This window comes from Elephas maximus, chromosome 25, assembly GCF_024166365.1.
Source record: "Elephas maximus indicus isolate mEleMax1 chromosome 25, mEleMax1 primary haplotype, whole genome shotgun sequence".
In the NCBI taxonomy this organism is placed as follows: domain Eukaryota; kingdom Metazoa; phylum Chordata; class Mammalia; order Proboscidea; family Elephantidae; genus Elephas; species Elephas maximus.
In genome coordinates, this window is record NC_064843.1 from 65,848,632 (window position 1) to 65,867,188 (window position 18,557).

General features: G+C 39.0%; 1 protein-coding gene across 8 annotated transcripts in view; it reads right to left on the bottom strand.

Moving 5' to 3' along the window:
• Positions 1-1,831: 1,831 nt before the first annotated feature.
• Positions 1,832-18,557, bottom strand: part of NAPB (NSF attachment protein beta) — a 76,383-nt gene continuing 59,657 nt past the window's right edge. For all 8 annotated transcript variants that reach the window (XM_049869580.1, XM_049869579.1, XM_049869575.1 and 5 more), the window contains 4 exons: positions 7,922-8,026; positions 5,470-5,538; positions 4,269-4,319; positions 1,832-3,251 (listed from right to left, as the gene is read on the bottom strand). In XM_049869580.1, the coding sequence (XP_049725537.1) occupies positions 3,141-3,251; positions 4,269-4,319; positions 5,470-5,538; positions 7,922-8,026 (336 nt within the window). In that variant the 3' untranslated portion in view covers positions 1,832-3,140. The remainder of the gene's footprint in view (positions 3,252-4,268; positions 4,320-5,469; positions 5,539-7,921; positions 8,027-18,557) is intronic.

The window sequence follows — 18,557 nt, forward strand, 5'->3', positions numbered from 1 at the left end:
TCCTTACTGGGAGCAGTAGAGTCGGATGAGAATGTGAGGTTTGTACGGCGATTACGTAAACTTAGTAGAAAACATCAACAGACTAATCTGTTTTCTCATAAACCCTCAATACCTGCAGAACAGTTACTGCACCCTGAATTTCTATCAAGCAATTGAGGCTTTAATATAGTCAAACTAATATTCAAATGGCTATTCACAGAACCTTGGAAATATTAATGCCCGCTGCCTTAAACTGAATTGGAACAAGCTCAAGGAAAGAGAGCCATTCTTGATTTGTGTAAATTTGGCTAGGAAAGACTAGTCAAAATGTTACTCATAATTTCCACTTTATTTACTTTATTCACATAAAACACAACATATTCTTTTCGCTAAGGTAGACTTATTATTACATGGTTAGTCTTCATAATACAATCCTCTGTCCGAGGGCACGAGGGAGGGGCCACCAGCAGTGACTGATTCAGTGTTTCGCAAGGCAGGAAACCTGCTACTAGTCACAGTTCACACCACTGGCAGGTAGGTTACAGGTGACATGCTGTGCTGCCAAGTCCTCAACAAAAGTCAGGAAAGTTTATATTTGGACAGTTTAAATGCACAATACCAGAGGAAACAGTAACTGTACAAGGGCTAGCACATATACTTTGGTTACAGTGACTCCACCACACATGGTCACAACTGTGCAAAAATACTGTTTTCATATCATTAAATAAGGAACACAAAGGATACGAGCCACAAAAGCAAAGCTCTCCTGTAAGAAATTTTAACTATGAACTAACCCCAAGTTTACTAAAATACAAGAACTGTAACATAACTAATCATTGCTTTGTTCATAAATAACACTCTATATATCTTGAAAACCTAACTTGTAGGCATTCTGGAAAAAACATGGTACTATTCTATGTCAACAGAACAGCTGAAAGAAGTAAGTTTATACACGGTTACCTGGCTTTTTTTCTATCTTCTTCCAGAAGGTCTGTTCTAGCCGTTGCAATTATTTTTATGTTTTCATGTAAAATATTAAAAATAATTCTTAACCGAGGCACTGATCCCAGCGCTTATTTCAATACAAACGGTGACTGACTAACAAAATTTTACAAATGCTATTTTTAAAAGCCATACCTCTTCTTTAGACGGGGGTCTGCTAGGGGATCACGATGATAGGTAAACTGAATGGCCTTAAAAAAGATCATTTGGTTTTCACTTTAGTCTTCAGACCAGAAGATTCTTTTAACAAGTGGAAACAAACTCTGCAAGCTCAACGAAACAAGCACAGTGGCTGGCTAGTGTTTAAATGTTCTCCAAATGGAACAGACTTAAAACGAGAGGAAATAACCTACAAACCACTCCCAAATTTCCAATCCCCAAAGTTGGCTGGTTGTAAGTACATCAAGCATAGCAACAAGAACTCACTTTTTCCTGATTTTTTTCTTAAGGCAGTCCAATAGGAAATGAAGTAGCAATTGGGCTCTGTTCCAAATTTTACCTTAAGTGGTGACCAGCTTTCACTTTATTTAAGAAGGAATGCCAGTGATTACCTCAGGCTCAAGACCAGTGTCCACGCCCTCCATCCACCTGACATTATGACATCACTGAGCTTTCTGCTCCACCAGACTGGGCACCACCATGAAAATACCCGAGGCTCACCATGGCATCACCTGATGCAGAAGCACGCAATCTCGCCTCAGCTGGCTCTTTTCCACTCCCTTCTCTTTCACCCTAGACTGACCAAGTCACCACCCCCCAAACCTTTCCTGGCTCTGCTCTTGGTCTGGGCACACTCACGTCACCTCTGCACAACATGATCCTACCCGCGCCAGTCAAGGGGCATCCCCAAACGAAAACACCAAATACTGGTTGTTATGGGACATAACGTGGGAAATTTCATTACCTGTCACGAATGACAGCACCACAATTCAGAAAGAATCATGGGTTATGTATGGTAACAAATGCATGATCAAGCACATCATTTGAACATAAAAATATGCACAGGAGATTCAGGAAACAAGACTACATCTAAACTATAGTATCAGCCAGCACACAACATGAATGGGTAGGATCAAATTCATCATTCAAGAGAGCATATATTATTTAAATCAAAACAAACAGGTCAGAGTTAAAATACACGAGATAAAATAATTCCATCATCTAGGAGAAAAACCATGCCCAACTGGGCATATAGCAAATGAAGTAACCAAATTCAGCCACCTAACAACCATCAGGTTAAACAAATGGATATAGTTATTTACACACATTCTCAAACTTCAGCACAGGTAATCTACTAGCCTTGACCAAATTTAAATGACTGTGGCACAGAAGACACTATACATCAATGTGGGAAAGTGTATGAAGATGAACACCAGGAAAAAGTATGTGTCAATTAAAACATCTTTATGTGAATATAAAGAAAGGGATTTCTACCCAACTAAACGGAAGAAAGTATATAAAGGAACAGGAGAATTAGTCTTTCATAGATTTTCTTTTTCTCTCTCTCTCTGTAAGTACAAGTCAGTTAGCTCCACCTCGACAACGTCCACGCACACAAGCAAGCACTGCCAGGAGGCCCTGTCCTCACAGTGAGAGTGATGCCAACAGACCTAGGCTGTTCTGGATTTCTGCCATGCACATGTGAACATACAAAACAATATAAAAAGCATTGGAACTTGTCACCAGCACCACCAAAATAGTCACAGGATACAAAAAACACGAACAATTTCTAAAGAAGAAAGTTATAAACTCATTCTTAGCCAACTGTCCTAACTAAACATATACATTTGGAGAATACACCCAGATGCAAATGTATAGAGAATACAAAACATATATGAAAACATTTAGGTTGGGTACTCAGGTCCAAGAAAAAGAACATAAAAACGTGGCAAAATTAAAGACAGGCTCTGCAAATATCAAAATAATAGGAATAAGATTTACGAAGTACTTTTCATAAAACTCGGGGGCTCTGACAAGCATGAATCGCGCATCACACCTATAATCACCATCACACAGACACGGTGAATTTAAATAATACACAAGATCGTTTGGCTCGTATGCAACAAAATTAAGCCATGAAATGGGCATCCCATAAAGAACACTTTGCCCTAAGACAACAATAAAGAGGAGTAGCTGCATGCCACAAAGACACCGACACTTCACTTCAGGTCTCCATCTCCTTCTCCATCCCCTTGGATGGATTTTTTGATACGAAGCAACATGGTAGTAAGCCACTGATCCAAGCGAGATATTGAGTCAAATTCCTTTACCTAGTTTAAAGGGAAGATGAATAGGAATTAGTCCATGGAAATACAATCCGAACACAAAACAACAGTACTCGCGAGTTCTTTTAACATTTTCTTTAGAAATTGTTCATTCCAGTTTATAACTTCTTCACTAAAACTATTTTTATTATCCTGTGATTATTGTGATGGTGTCAAGGACAAGTTCCAGTGCTTTGTGCAAGGAGAAAATTCCTAACTGCCATTATTATCGGAAGAAGAGTGCGTTTAAAATGACATAAAATTAGACTCTGTAATAAGAATTAGAAGGGAACATGGAAAATTAATATTGCTCTAATATTCATCTCACATAAAAAAACTTACTTGCCAAATTAGGATATGTGGAAACAGAATTCTTCTAATATATTTCAATGCATTACCAAGGAATAAAATTTCAGTAGGATGAAAATAATCTGGTGGCGAAAGTTAAATAGGAAAACATGCCTTTGTTTATACTGTCACTTTAAAGCCACGATTAATACACTAACGGAGGAAACCACGAAAACTGGCTTAGTTCTAAACACAGGATGCAAAAACTGGGAAAACAGAAAAATGACGAGTATAAAGAAAAAACTTCCCGTTTATTTTATTTCAAGAATACAGCAAACTCTCACTGCTTAGTTTTTATATTTTGAATAGTATTTTAACTACTTTTACTTTACACTTATTTATGGATCAGATAATTTTCAAAAGAAAACATTAAAACAGTCAATTACAACTATATGAGATATTTGCTCTTGAACTAGCCTCACAGCTAAATTACGGTTTTGAGCTTAAGTCAAGAAATAATGCCTAATACAACCGGGGTTCTAACATAGTCTAATAGACAATGGAACTGCCCAGTTTTAAAGGTTTGTAGGATCTATAAAAAAATGATGTTTGGAAAATACAACTTAGGTATGCCAGAAAAATATTCAGGTAAACATTCAGAATTTAAAAAAGGAAAAGAAATTTCCTTAACTTAAACTATCAAAGAATATACTATATCCCCAAAGCATAACTTACTGCTTCAGTGTAAGCTTCACTGTTCTGTTCTTCATGAGCTTCTAGAAGTTTCTGAAAAATTAAAATAGGGAAAAAAATCAGTTCAGTAGGCTGGAAAGTCCCATCTCTGAACATAGAAACAGCTTCAGTGTCAAGTTAACTGATGTTGCCAAACACCTCACAAAACTGGGGAAAAATTCAAACACAAGTTAAGAATTACCCCTAAGACATCAGTCAATTGGCATAATAAAATCTATTAAGAAAACACTCTGCATCCCACTTTGGAGAGTGGCGTCTGGGGTCTTAAATGCTAGCAAGCGGCCATCTAAGATGCATCAATTGGTCTCAACCCAACTGGACCAAAGGAAAATGAAGAACACCAAGGACACAAGGTAATTATGAGCCCAAAAGACAGAAAGGGCCACATAAACCAGAGACTCCATCAGCCTGAGACCAGAAGAACTAGATGGTGCCTGGCTACAACCGATGACTGCCCTGAGGGGGAACACAACAGAGAACCCCTGAAGGAGCAGGAGAGCAGTGGGATGCAGATCCCAAATTCTCGTAAGAAGACCAGACTTAATGGTCTGACTGAGACTAGAAGGACCCCAGAGGTCATGACCCCCAGCCCTTCTGTTAGCCCAAGACAGGAACCATTCCTAAAGCCAACTCTTGAGACAGGGATTGGACTGGACAATGGGATACAAAATGATACTGGTGAAGAATGAGCTTCTTGGATCAAATAGACACATGAGACTATGTTGGCATCTCCTGTCTGGAGGGGAGATGAGAGGGCAGAGGAGGTCAGAAGCTGGCTGAATGGGCACGAAAAGAGAGAGTAGAGGGAAGCAGTGTGCTGTCTCAATACAGGAAGAGCAATTAGGAGTATATAGCGAGGTGTATATAAATTTGTGTACGAGAAACTGACTTGATTTGTAAACTTTCACTTAAAGCACAATAAAAACAAAACGAAACAAAACAAAGAATTACCCCCAAGTCAGCAGCTTTTGTATTACTATTTCCAAAATGCCTGTTTCAGAACACAATCTTATGTCCCTGAGTCTAGTGGCATTTGAAGACTCAAAAGGCAAAAACAAAAAATACCACATCCCGTCAATTAGCAGACTTCATACAATTAAAATTTCACTTAATTCCCAACCTGCCTCGGTGTTATCACCTGGCAGCAAAGGTGTTTTTTCTTTAATGCCCAAAACTTACTTACTTTTAATAATTTACATTCCCTCGAATCAGTGAATGCTGGAAACATTTCCTCATACTTCTCAAGAGCAAGCTGGGAGAGAAAAATAACTCATTAACAACAGACTTACAGAAGTAGGAAACAAAGCCTTCAATACTACATTAACGTCAGTCAGATTGATCTGTATTTAAACGTTTAAGAGGCATGATGCTAAACTGAACATCAACGCATGAAACCTATTTATTTTGGATTTTTAAATTTCAATTAGGAATAAATTCCTAAAACCAATTTTTCTAAGTTGCTGTAGAGAAGTCAATGTGAACCTAATCTAATTCTGAAAAACTCATAGACCAGGTGTCTCTGTTTTCATCCGTTAAATAGGGAAGCTCTTCCATAACACTGTCCCAATTCCAAATAAATGACAAATAAACAAAATTCAGATCATTGCTAGAGGTTAGAGGGAAGAGCGCTGCTTCTCTCAGTGACTTTAATTCTGCTCTTCCAACTCCAAACAGATACTGACAACACCAAGGTTGTCCAAGTCTTGTCTCTTGTCTCCTAGCTTTCGCTTTGCTTTTCAACTTCTCCCCACATCCTCATTCCAATCCCAAATCCCCCAGCGTGACAGCAGCTGGGGAAATAACCTGACTCACTAATCAGAGTGAACACAGTCAAGTGGGAAACACCTTTGTTCTTTCCGTTTTCTGCTGTAATTTAAAATTTTATTAAGTCTTTCATTTTTAAGTCAAGACTACATGCAATATGTAACGCCTTGGTCACATGTTTAAAGCCTGTGTCAAAAGACATTCATTCTCTTGCCAAGTGTGGTTCTGAAATGGTCTATATCTGGTCATAAGAATATTTAGATCCAAGGTCTGTAAACTAAATACAGTCCAGTCTTAAGCAATTAAAACAAAACGAACCAAAACCACAGCAACATGCAAAAAAGAAAAAAAAAAAAAATTGCTCCCCAGCTCCAGGAGAGCACAGGGGTAGGTCTAAGTAGGAAAATGTATAAAAATGATCTGATAATACCCTACCCTCCTGACATACACATACAAGGGCAGGTCTAGAAAAACATGGCCTTAAGCACTGTGATAATTTTTTTTTAAGGTCGGGGTCTTATAGAACATTCATTAAGCAAGTATGTTCTGGGACCTACTACATACCAGGTACCTTCTAGGTGTGGAAGATACCACAGTAACCACCCGAAAAGCTCTGCTCTCACAGACCTCACACTATAATGGGGTGTAGGTGGGGCAAACACACAGACACACAGACCCATTTTTCAATGTTGGATTGACATGGCTGTGAGAAAACAAGGTAGGATCCTACAGGGGAGAGTGTGTGAGTGACAGCTAATGAGGTGGGAAACTTCTCCCAAGAACAAGGGTGTGTGCTGGGGCAAGGTAGGGAAGGAAAAGCCTCTGGGAGAAGATGGCGCCTGTGCTGAGAAACCAAATGAAAGTGCGGGAACAGACGACTGGAAGATCTGAGGAAGAATCTTCCAGACAAAGAAAACTAGAAGGTGACAGGTGGAAGGACTGAGGCGGGAACGGACTTGGCACGTCTGAGCAACAGCAAAAAGGCTCAGGTGACTAGAGCACGACAACCAACAGGAAGCCATGGGCCTGCAGGCCGGGTCAAGGAGTTACGAACTCATCCCAGTGCACTGGGGAGCCCTGAAGGCTGAAGAGAAGGGAAGCTGTGTGACGTGATTTAAAGGCCCCACTCTGGCTGCTGAGTGGAGAACCAACAGGAAGCCGTGGGCCTGCAGGCCGGGTCAAGGCGTTACGAATCCATCCAAGTGCACTGGGGAGCCCCTGGAGGCTGAGGAGAAGGGAAGCGCTGTGACGTGATTTAAAGGCCCCACTCTGGCTGCTGAGTGGAGAACCGATATGGGGGTGAGGTAAGAATCCAAGACAGGCCCCAGACCAGAGCCAGTGCCTACCTAAGCATGCTACCAGGACTTTTAAGTCAGTTAGGGCTGGTACAAATTTTTAAAACAGAGGTGTAGTCTGTATAACAAGTTGCTGTTGAGTCAATTCCAACTCATGGCGACCCCATGTGAGAGAATATTTCCAAACCAATAAGGGCGCCATGGCCATTTCTTCTGTATTAAACACCTGAAGATTTTGGAGCAAAGCTATACACTCAAGTGAGCATTTTCTTCCAATGAGTGTAGTCTATTTTGGAAGGAAATAACAAATAATTTGTTTTTTTGATTAAAAAAAAAAAATCAAAAGCAAAAACAAAGAATGTCAGTCTACTCTTTATTATTTCTTCCTTAGCCCCCAATTTCTTTAAAGCAAAACTGCCAAAGGAAACTTGGTTACCAGGGAACATTACAAGCACAATTTCAGCAGCCGTTACAGGATTACAGCTGAGAAACATATCACAGAATTATTATTATTATTTTTAACGTACCTAGTTTAGTTTTGCCACATCAGAAAACTAGCCCCAAAGGACTCCTTACCTTTGCATTTAACTCATCCACTATGAAGTGGCAGAGGGCTGCTTTAAAGAAGTAATCCTTTGCACTGTACTTCAACAAAGGGTTGTCCATAGTGTTTGTCCCAACCTAGGCACAGAAAGCAGAGTTAAAAGAGTTTGCCTTCTTACATTCAGCAAATCTGTTTTCCTTTTGCCCTTTAGGAAATACTTATATATTTTACATTAATTCAGCTATGAAATATATTCTTTTAACACAGTATCATATACTCAAAAATTTTACTAGATTAGAAACACTAGTATATACATTTCCATGAAGTAATGATGTGTTAAAAATGACTCAGATAATTCCCGCTTTCAGGAGGATGGAATAGACATGATTTTCTCTATTCCTCCTGCTAAGTTCAACTTCTGGTAAGTTTATTTAAAACAAACATAAGAGGACTCGGCAAGGTGGAGGAAATAAGGTAGTCCAGCAGGGGCCCTGTGACCTGTGGGATGATACAGTGGTGAGTTTCCTGGATTTTCTTTTTGCCTCATGTATCCTAGACTTTTTTTTTATCCTAGACTTGGAAATGAAGAAGCTAGCAACCCAGAAATGCCAGTGGGCACACACAAAAAAGGACAGCTGACAAAAGCTTACCATCTCTAGCCAAAGGATCAAGAAAGAGGCAGTCTAGCAAGACAGAAAACTTTAAGACAGTAACTGCTCTACTTCGGCCAAACACCACAGGAAAATGGTGGTCCACTCCTACCTATATCAGCATCGGCTGAATAAGGAGCCTAGATGTCAATCCTTCCAAGGCAAGGCTGTAAGGTGCCCAATAGCCTTGCCAGGGTGGTGTCAGAGACAGCCCTATAAAATCAGAAGCCAAGACTCTCATCCCTGCCAATTAGTAATAAGCCTCACCCTCTACCCCCACTACTGAGCCAATGGAAGCCACATGAGGCACTTGGATTTACCCTCCACACCACAGTAATGAGGCACCCCTCCATCTCCCAGCTGAGGTCCTGTCAGAAGAAGTTCACTGTTACAACTGCCTAGTGATAATGAGGACAATTCCATTATGGTGTTGGTGGAGACAAGGTGGGGAGCTGGAATGTCCACCCCTGCCCAGTAGTAATGAAGGCCTCCCTCCTCAGAGGACAATGGTGGCTGTAGTAGACAACCTGGACTTCTACCTCCACCTGTAAGTAATGACACGATACCCCTCTACTTCCCCCGATGGAGCAATGTCAAGAATATCAGCTGAAAGAGAAAATTCAGACCTGAATTTTATAACATAATGTGAAAATGTCCAGTTTTCACAGAAAATTTCTCACTATACCAAAAACAAGGAAGATTTCAAACTGAATGAAGGTAACAGATGACTACACAGAGATGACAGAAATGTTAGATTATGTAACAAATATTTTAAAGAAGCAATCATAAAATTGCTTCAACAATTAGTAAAACACTTGAAACTAATGAAAAAACAGAAAGCATCAACAAAAAAAATCACAGAAAAGAAACAGAAGGCATAACCAAATGGAAATTTTAGAACTGAAAAATTCAATAACTGCCATATAAAGTGGATGGGCTCAACATCAGAAAGAAGAGGAGAGAAGAAAGAATCAGTGAAATGGATGATGGAACAATAGAAATTACCCAATCTGAATGATACAGAGAAGACAGACTGAAAAAGAAAAACAGAAATAATTAAAAAAAGAATAGCATACCTGTTATCTCTGAGATTATAAAATAAGGTCTAACATTCGTGTCATCTAAGTCTTTGAAGGAGAGGAGAAAGAAGGTGGGGCTGAAAAAGTACTCCAAGAAATAATGGTTGAAAACTTGCCAAATATCATAAGAACATACACCTATGGACTCAAGAACTGTAGTGAAACCCAAATAGAATAAAACTAAAGAAATCCATACCAAGCAACATTATAATTGAACTTCTGAAAACTTGATACAAAGAAAAAAAAATTTTTAAATAGCCAGAGGAAAACAACACCTTCCCTATACTGGGAAAAGAATTTTCAAATGACAGCATATTTCTCCTGAGAACGCACAGAAGCTGTAAGTGGCACTACATTTTTCAAGTACTAAAAGAAAAAGACTATCAACTTAGAATCGTACGTTCAGGAAAAACATGCTTCAGGAATGAAGGGGAAACCAAGACATCCCCAGATGAAGAAAAACTACGAGAATATGTCATCAGCAAACCTACCCTAAAGAATGGATAAAGGAAATTCTCTACACAGAAAGGAAACAATAAAAGAAGCAATCTTGGAACAGTAGGAAGAACTGGGTAAGCAAAAACACAGGTACATACAATTAGAGTTCTTTCTCGAGTTTTTGAAACTATGATGGATGAAGAAAAATTGCAATGCTGACTGATGTGATCCTAAATTTATGCAGAGGAAAAAATTTTTTTTATTGTACTTTAGATGAAAGTTTACAGAACAGAGTTTCTCATTAAACAGTACACATGTTGTTTTGTGACATCGGTTAACAGTCCCATGACATATCAGCGCTCTCCCTTCTCGACACTGGGTTCCCTATTATCAGCTTTCTTGTCCCCTCCTTTCTCCTCCTTGCCACAGGGCTGCTGTGCCCCTTTAGTCTTGTTTTCTTTTATGGGCCTAATCTTGGGCTGAAGGATGAACCTCAGGAGTGACTTCATTACTGAGCTAAAAGGGTGTCCAGGTGCCATACTATCAGGGTTTCTCCAGTCTCTGTCAGGTCAGTAAGTCTGTTTTTGTGTGTGTGTGTGAGTTAGAATATTGTTCTACATTTTTCTCCAGCTCTCTCTGGGACCCTCTATTGTGATCCCTGTCAGAGCAGTCAGTGGTGGTAGCCAGACTGGTAGAGGCTGTGGTAGTTGTACTCCATTAGTCCTTTGGACTAATCTTTCCCTTGTATCTTTAGTTTTCTTCATTCTCCCTTGTTCCCCAAGGGGTGAGACCAATGGAGTATCTTAGACGGCCGCTCACAGGCTTTTAAGACCCCAGGCGCTACTCATCAAAGTAGAATGTACATTTTCTTTATAAACTATGTTATGCCAATTGAGCTAGATGTTCCCTGAGACTATGGTCCCCACAGCCCTCAGCCCAGCAATTCAGTCCCTCAGGGAGTTTGGATGTCTACGGAGCTTTCATGACCTTGCCTTGTACAAGCTGTGCTGGCTTCCCCAGTATTATGTGCTGTCTTATCCTTCACCAAAGTTAACATTTATCTATTGTCTACTTAGTGTTTTTCCATCCCTACCCCTCCCCTCCTTGTAACCATCAAAGATTGTTTCTTTTTGTGTGTAAACCTTTTCATGAGTTTTTACAGTAGTGGTCTCATTTAATATTTGTCCTTTTTATTTCACTCAGCATAATGCCCTCTAGATTCATCCATGTTGTGAGATGCTTCGCAGATTCATCTTTGTTCTTTATCGTTGCATAGTACTCCTCTGTGTGTATGTACTTAGTGTTTATCCGTTCATGTGTTGATGGGCATCTAGGTTGTTTCCATCTTTTTGCTATTGTGAACAATGCTGCAATGAACATGGGTGTGCATATATCTATTCATGTGATGGCTCTTATTTCTCTAGGATATATTCCTAGGAGTGGGATCGCTGGATCATGTGGTATTTCTAGCTTTTTAAGGAAGTGTCATATCATTTTCCAAAGTGGTTGTACCATTTTGCATTCCCACCAGCAGTGCATAAGAGCTCCAGTCTTGCCAGCCTTGTAGAGGAACTCTTTAAGACAAATATATTATGAATGGGAAGGTAAAGGGATATAAAATGAGGTAAGATTTCTATATCCTACCTGAACTGATAAAACAATGACACCACTAGACTATGATAAGTTATGTATATGTAATTGTAGTATGTGGCGCAACCACACAAAAAAAAAAAATATTTGAGCAACCACAAAAAAAGATACTCAAAGAGATCAAAAATGCTATTAAAAAAACCCACACCCATTGCTGTGAAGGCAATTCCAACTCATACAGACCCTACAGGACACAGCAGAACTGCCCAATAGGGTTTCCAAGGCTGTAAATCTTTACTGAAGCAGACTGTCATATCTTTCTCCTGAAGAGCGACTGGTGGGTTCAAACTGTGATCTTTCAGTTAGAGCAGCTGAGTGATTAACTACTGCACCACCAGAGCTACTTTAAAAACATTACAGACAAATCTGAAAGGGAAATTAGATGAAAAATTCCATTTAAAGTAGCATCTAAGAGAATAAAATACCTAGGAATAAATCTAACCAGGGATGTGACGCACTTACACAATGAAAACTGTAAAACGCTGCTCAAAGAGATTAAAGAAGACTTAAATAAACGGAAAGATGTTCCATGTTCATGGATCGGAAGACTTAATATTGTTAAGATGTCAATACTACCCAAAGAAACCTATACATTCAATGCGATCCTGACCAAAATTCCATCAGCTTTCTTTACAGGAATAGAAAAACCAATTCTCAACTTTATATGGAATGCTGAAAGAGAAGAACAAAGTAGGAGGACTCACATTTCCTCATTTTAAAACATACTCTACAGTTATAGTAATCAAAACTGCCTGGTACTGGTATACCAACAGACACACAGACCAAAGGAACAGAATTGGGAGTCCAGAAATAAACCCACACATCTATAGCCAACTGATTTTTTGACAAGGGTGCTAAGCCCACTCAATGGTGAAAGAAGAGTATCTTCAACAAACAGTGCTGGGAAAGTTGGATTTCCACATGCAGAAAAAGTGAAACAGGGTTCATGATTCACCCATACCCAAAAAAAATGGATTAAGGAACTAAAACCATAAAATACTTAGAAGAAAAAGCAGGGGCAATGCAGTTAGCCCTTTAATAACAAAAGCACAAACAGCAAAAGATTAAATAAATAAATAAGTAGGATCTCATAAAAATTAAATACTTTTGTTCATCAAAAGACTTCACCAAAAAGTGAAAAGACAAGCTACCGACTGGGAGAATATCTTCAGAAACCACAGAGCTGACAAGAACCTAATAACCAACATATACATAAACTTTTGACAACTTAACAACAAAAAGACAACCCAATCATAAAATAGGCAAAGGACTTGAATAGACATTTGGCCAAAGAAGACATTCATATGGCCACCAAACACATGAAAAGATGCTCAGAGTAATTTGCCATCAAAACCAAAAAACCAAACCCAGTGCTGTCGAGTCGATTCTGACTCATAGTGACCCTGTGGGACAGAGTAGAGCTGCCCCATAGGGTTTCCAAGGAGCACCTGGCAGATTCTAACTTCCGACCCTTTGGTTAGCAGCTGTAGCACTTAACCACTACGCCACCAGGGTTTCCTCATTTGCCATTAGAGAGATGTAAGTCAAAACCACAATGAGATACCATTTCATTACCACTAGGATGGCTGGTTATGGATTGAATTGTGTCCCCCAAACATATGTGTTGTAAATCTTAACCTCTATGCTTGTGGTTATAATACCATTTGGGAATGGGTTGTCTTTGTTACGTTAATGAAACAGAATTGTGTACGGTATATTTTGAGTCAATTTCTTCTGAGATATAAAACATTAAATAAGAAATTGAGTGAGCAGCAATGGCAGAATAGAGATGCTGAGCCACATGGAGACTGCCCAGAAGCAGAAGCTCAGAAGAGACGTGGACCTTCCTTCAGAGCCCACCAAGAGAGAAACACTTTCCCTAGAGTTGGTGCTTCTAGCCTCCTTAACTGTGAAAAAATAAATTTGTTTGTTAAACCCATCCACTTGTGGTATCCTATTATAGCAGCACTAGATAACTAAGACAATGGCTAAGATTAAAAAACAAAAAAACCTGAACATAACAAATATTGGCGAGGATGTAAGGAAACTGGCACTCTTTGCTTACTGCTGACAGGAATGCAAAATGGTGCAGCCGCTGTGAAAAACAGTGTGGTGGTTCCTCATAAAACTAAAAATAAAACTACCATATGACCCAGCAATTCCATCCTAGGGACATACCTAAAAGACTTGAAAGCAGAGACTCAAGGAGACTTTTACATCAATGTCCATTGTAGCACTACTCACAATAGTTAAAAGGTGGAAACAACCTAAATGCCCATCAACAGATGAATGTTTAAACAAAATGTGGTACATTCACACAATGGAATACTACTCAGCGAGTAGGAGAGATGAAGTCTGGACACACGCTAGAATACTCATGAAGCTAGAAGACATTATGCTGAGTTGGTCACAAAAGGACAAATATTGTATGACCTCACATATATAAAGAGATAAGAAAATGCACATGCATAGAGAACAAAATTCATTAGTGGTTACCGGGGCAAGAGAGAGGGGCAAAGGGGAGGGCGGTTAATTTCAATAGAAAGCTTCATTGATTAAGGGTAGGGCTGCACAGTAAGTTGTACATCTGTAAAAAGTTGAATTGACAAAAGCTGTGTGATACATATATTTACAACAACAACAACAATAACAACAAAAGAATAGCTGCTGAGATTGCTTATATATAACCAAAAACTTCATGGGATTTGGTTTCTTGGTTTGGAAGTTTACGGTCATGGCTTAATGGGCCATCTCAGTTAATTGGCCTAATAATATGTCCAGTGTTTCCGTTCTACCTCCTAGTTCATTGTGTAGCACCTAGGGTCTTAAAAGCCTGCAATCACCCATCCAAGGTACATCAATTGATCTCTATTGGCTAGAGCAACAAAGGAAGAAGACATGTCAGGAACAGAAGGAATGTATACTGAATGTGTTGTTAATTGCCTTCATGAAAAACTGCCTCCTTTGTCATGAGACCAGAACTGGATGGTGCCTGGATACCACTCCTGAACATTTTGATCCAAGATTCTACAGCAGAATCCTGATCAAAAGGAGGAAAATGAAGAAGAGAATTTCAAATTGTCATGAACTCCAGACTTCCTGGAGCCATGAAGATTGGATGAACTCCTGAAACTACTGCCCTGAGATAATCTTTAAACTTTAAATCAAAAATATCCCCTGAAGTCTTCTTAAAATTAAACAGGAGCTTAGTTTAACTAGTAAAAATGTCTGCCCTGAGTATTATGCTCTTTTAAGAACTATCTACATGGGATCAAATTGACAACAGCAACTCAAAAAGATTAGACAGGAACCTTAGGGGGGCAATGAATTTGTATTAATGGGGGAGGAACAACTCAGAAAAGAAAGATGAGAATGGTTGCACAACTCAATGTCACTAAATGGTACATTACATGTAGAAAGTGTTGAACTGGTATATATTTTGCTGTGTATATTCTCAACCACCACAACAATATAAATAAAATTAAAAAAGAAAACACTATAGATAAGACAAAGTAGAATTCTGAAAAATGTTCAAGTAACCCACAGGAAGGCAGAAAAAAAAGAAACAAAAAACAGCACAAAAAGAAAATAAAATTGCAGCCTGCAGCCTTAAGCCTTAACACATCAACAATTACATTACATGTAAATGGTCTAAATACACCAATTAAAACAATCACCAGAGACAGAGGGAAATATTATATAATGATAAAAGGTTCAGCCTGCCAAGAAGACACACTAAATGTGTGTGTACTAAACAGAGCTACAAAATAGGTAAAGCAAAGTCCGATAGAAATGAAAGGAGAAATACATAAATCCATAATTATACCTGGAGATTGCAACACCCTCTCAGCAACTGACAGAACAAACAGACAAAAAAATCAATAAAGATATAGAAAAACTCACCAATGCTATTAACTGATAGGATCTAATTGATATTTACAGAACATGTCGCTCAATGATACCAGAATGCACATTCTTTTCATTGAAGTGCCCATGGAACATATGCCAAGACAGACCACATGCCGGGTCATAAAACAAACCTCAACAAATTTAAAAGAATTGGAATCATACAGAGTGTGTTCTCATACTACAATGGAATCAAACTAGAAATCACTAACAGAAAGAAACAGAAAAATATCCAAATTCTTGGGAATAAAACAAAACACTTCTAAATAATCCACGGGCCAAAAAGAAAGTTTCAATGGAATTAAAAAAAAAAAATACACTGATCTGAATTAAAATGAAAATATAACAACTTAATATTTGTGAGACATAGCCAAAGCAGTGTGACAGGAAAATTTACAGTACTAAAATGCATACATTAACAAAAAAGGAAAAGTCTAAGTCAAAAGTCAAAGTTGCCACCTTAATTACCTAGAATAAAAAGAACAAAATACGTCCAAGGAAGCAGAAACAAGGAAATAATAAAGATAACAGCAGAAATCAATGAAACTGAGAAAGAAAACACAGAAAAGCAATGAATTCTACCAAATGTTTATATAAGAATTAACACCAATACTTCACAAAGTTCAAAAAAATGGAAGTGAACAATTACCAACTCATTCTATAAATTCAGTACTACCTTGATACCAAAACCAGACAAAGACATCATAAAACGAAAGATCAACATTCCATACAAATATAGAGGCAAAATCCTCAACACAAGAAACCAATTCTAGGAACACAGAAAAAGGGTTACATACCATGACTGTCAGTAAAGGATTAACTTTGCTTAAAGACAGGTCTGATCTTGCGCTCAGCTCCTAAAGGTAACCCTGGGAGGTTGGAATATCCTGCTTGCTAAGAATGCCTTTGTTTACCTGGGGGCCTTGAGCCACATGGTATTAGCTTGATCTCTGGAGGCAGAGGCTGATTTCCCAGTAAGGTACACAGGCTCAACTGTGTTTAATTTCTAATTTGTAATGAACAATTTCCCATGAGTGGCATCACATCAAAGATGTGGTGAAAAACAGGTGAAACTGTGCAGTACAGATGAGTAAGCACAACTATGCCCATGTGTACCTTCCTTACTGAGTAATCCACCCCTGTCTGGAGGTGCTAGAGATAAGCTCAGGCATGCAGGTAGTCAACAATACCTATATGACTGAGTTCCAATAAAAACTCTGGGTATCAAGGTTTGGCTGAGCTTCCCTGGTTGGCAATACTCTGTATATTGCCACAAATGGTTGCTGGGAGAAGTGTAGTCAGCACAACTCCATTGGGAAAAGCCAATTGGACATGTCCTGCTTGGAGCTCTCCTGGACCCTGCCCTATGTGCTTCTTTCCTTGACTGATTTTAATCTGTATTGTTTTACTGTAATAAACTGTAACCATGAGTATACCAGCTTTCAGAGAGTTCTGAGTCCTAGCAAAACCTGAGGGTGGTCTTGGTGATGCCTGAACTTACAGTTGGTGTCACAAGTAAGGGTGGTATTAGGGACATCCTAACTTTCCAACGACCAAGTGGGATTTATCCTAAGAATTTAAGGTTGGTTTGACATATGTGAATCAGCACATCATTTTAACAGAAAAACAGACAAAACCCACATGACCATCTCAATAAATGTCAACAACCTCTGATGATAAAGACATTCAACAAACTAGGCAGAAAAGGGAACTTCCTCAAACTAACAAAGGGCATCTATGAAAAAATACCCCCACGTGTCTGTCAGTTTGTCATACTGTGGGGGCTTGTTTTTCAGATACCAGCAGGGTCACCCATTGAGGACAGGTTTCAGCTAAGCTTCCAGACTAAGACAGACTAGGAAGAAGGACCCGGCAGCCTACTTCTGAAAAGCATTAGCCAGTGAAAACCTTATAAATAGCAGCAGAACATTATCTGATATAGTGCTGGAAGATGAGTCCCCCAGGTTGGAAAGCAATCAAAAGATAACTGGGGAAGAGCTGCCTCCTCAAAGTGGAGTAGACCTTAATGACGTGGATGGAGTCAAGCTTTCGGGATCTTCATTTGCTGATGTGGTGCAACTCAAAATGAGAAGAAACAGCTGCAAACATCCATTAATAATTGGAACCTGGAATGTACTGAGTATGAATCTAGGAGAATTGGAAATTGTCAAAAATGAAATGGAATGCATAAACATTGATATCCTAGGCATTAGTGAGCTGAAATGGACTGGTATTGGCCATTTTGAATCAGACAATCATATAGTCTACTATGCTGGGAATGACAACTTGAAGAGGAATGGTGTTGCATTCATCGTCAAAAAGAACGTTTCAAGATGTATTCTGAGGTACAATGCTGTCAGTGATAAGATAATATCCATAGGCCTACAAGGAAGACCAGTTAATACGACTATTATTCAAATATACGCACCAACCACTAGGGCCAAAGATGAAGAAATAGAAGATTTTTATCAACTGCTGCAGTCTGAAATTGATCGAACATGCAATCAAGATGCATTGATAATTGCTGGCGATTGGAATGTGAAAGTTGGAAACAAAAAAGAAGGATCAGTAGTTGGAAAATATGGCCTTGGTGACAGAAACAATGCCGGAGATCGAATGATAGAATTTTACAAGACTGACAACTTCTTCATTGCAAATACCTTCTTTCACCAACATCAACGGTGACTATACACATGTACCTCACCAGATGGAACACACAGAAATCAAATTGACTACATCTGTGGAAAGAGACGATGGAAAAGCTCAATATCATCAGTCAGAACAAGGCCAGGGGCCGACTGTGGAAAAGACCATCAATTGCTCATATGCAAGTTCAAGCTGAAAATGAAGAAAATCACAGCAAGTCCACGAAAGCCAAAATATGACCTTGAGTATATCCCACCTGAATTGAGACCATCTCAAGAATAGATTTGATGCATTGAACA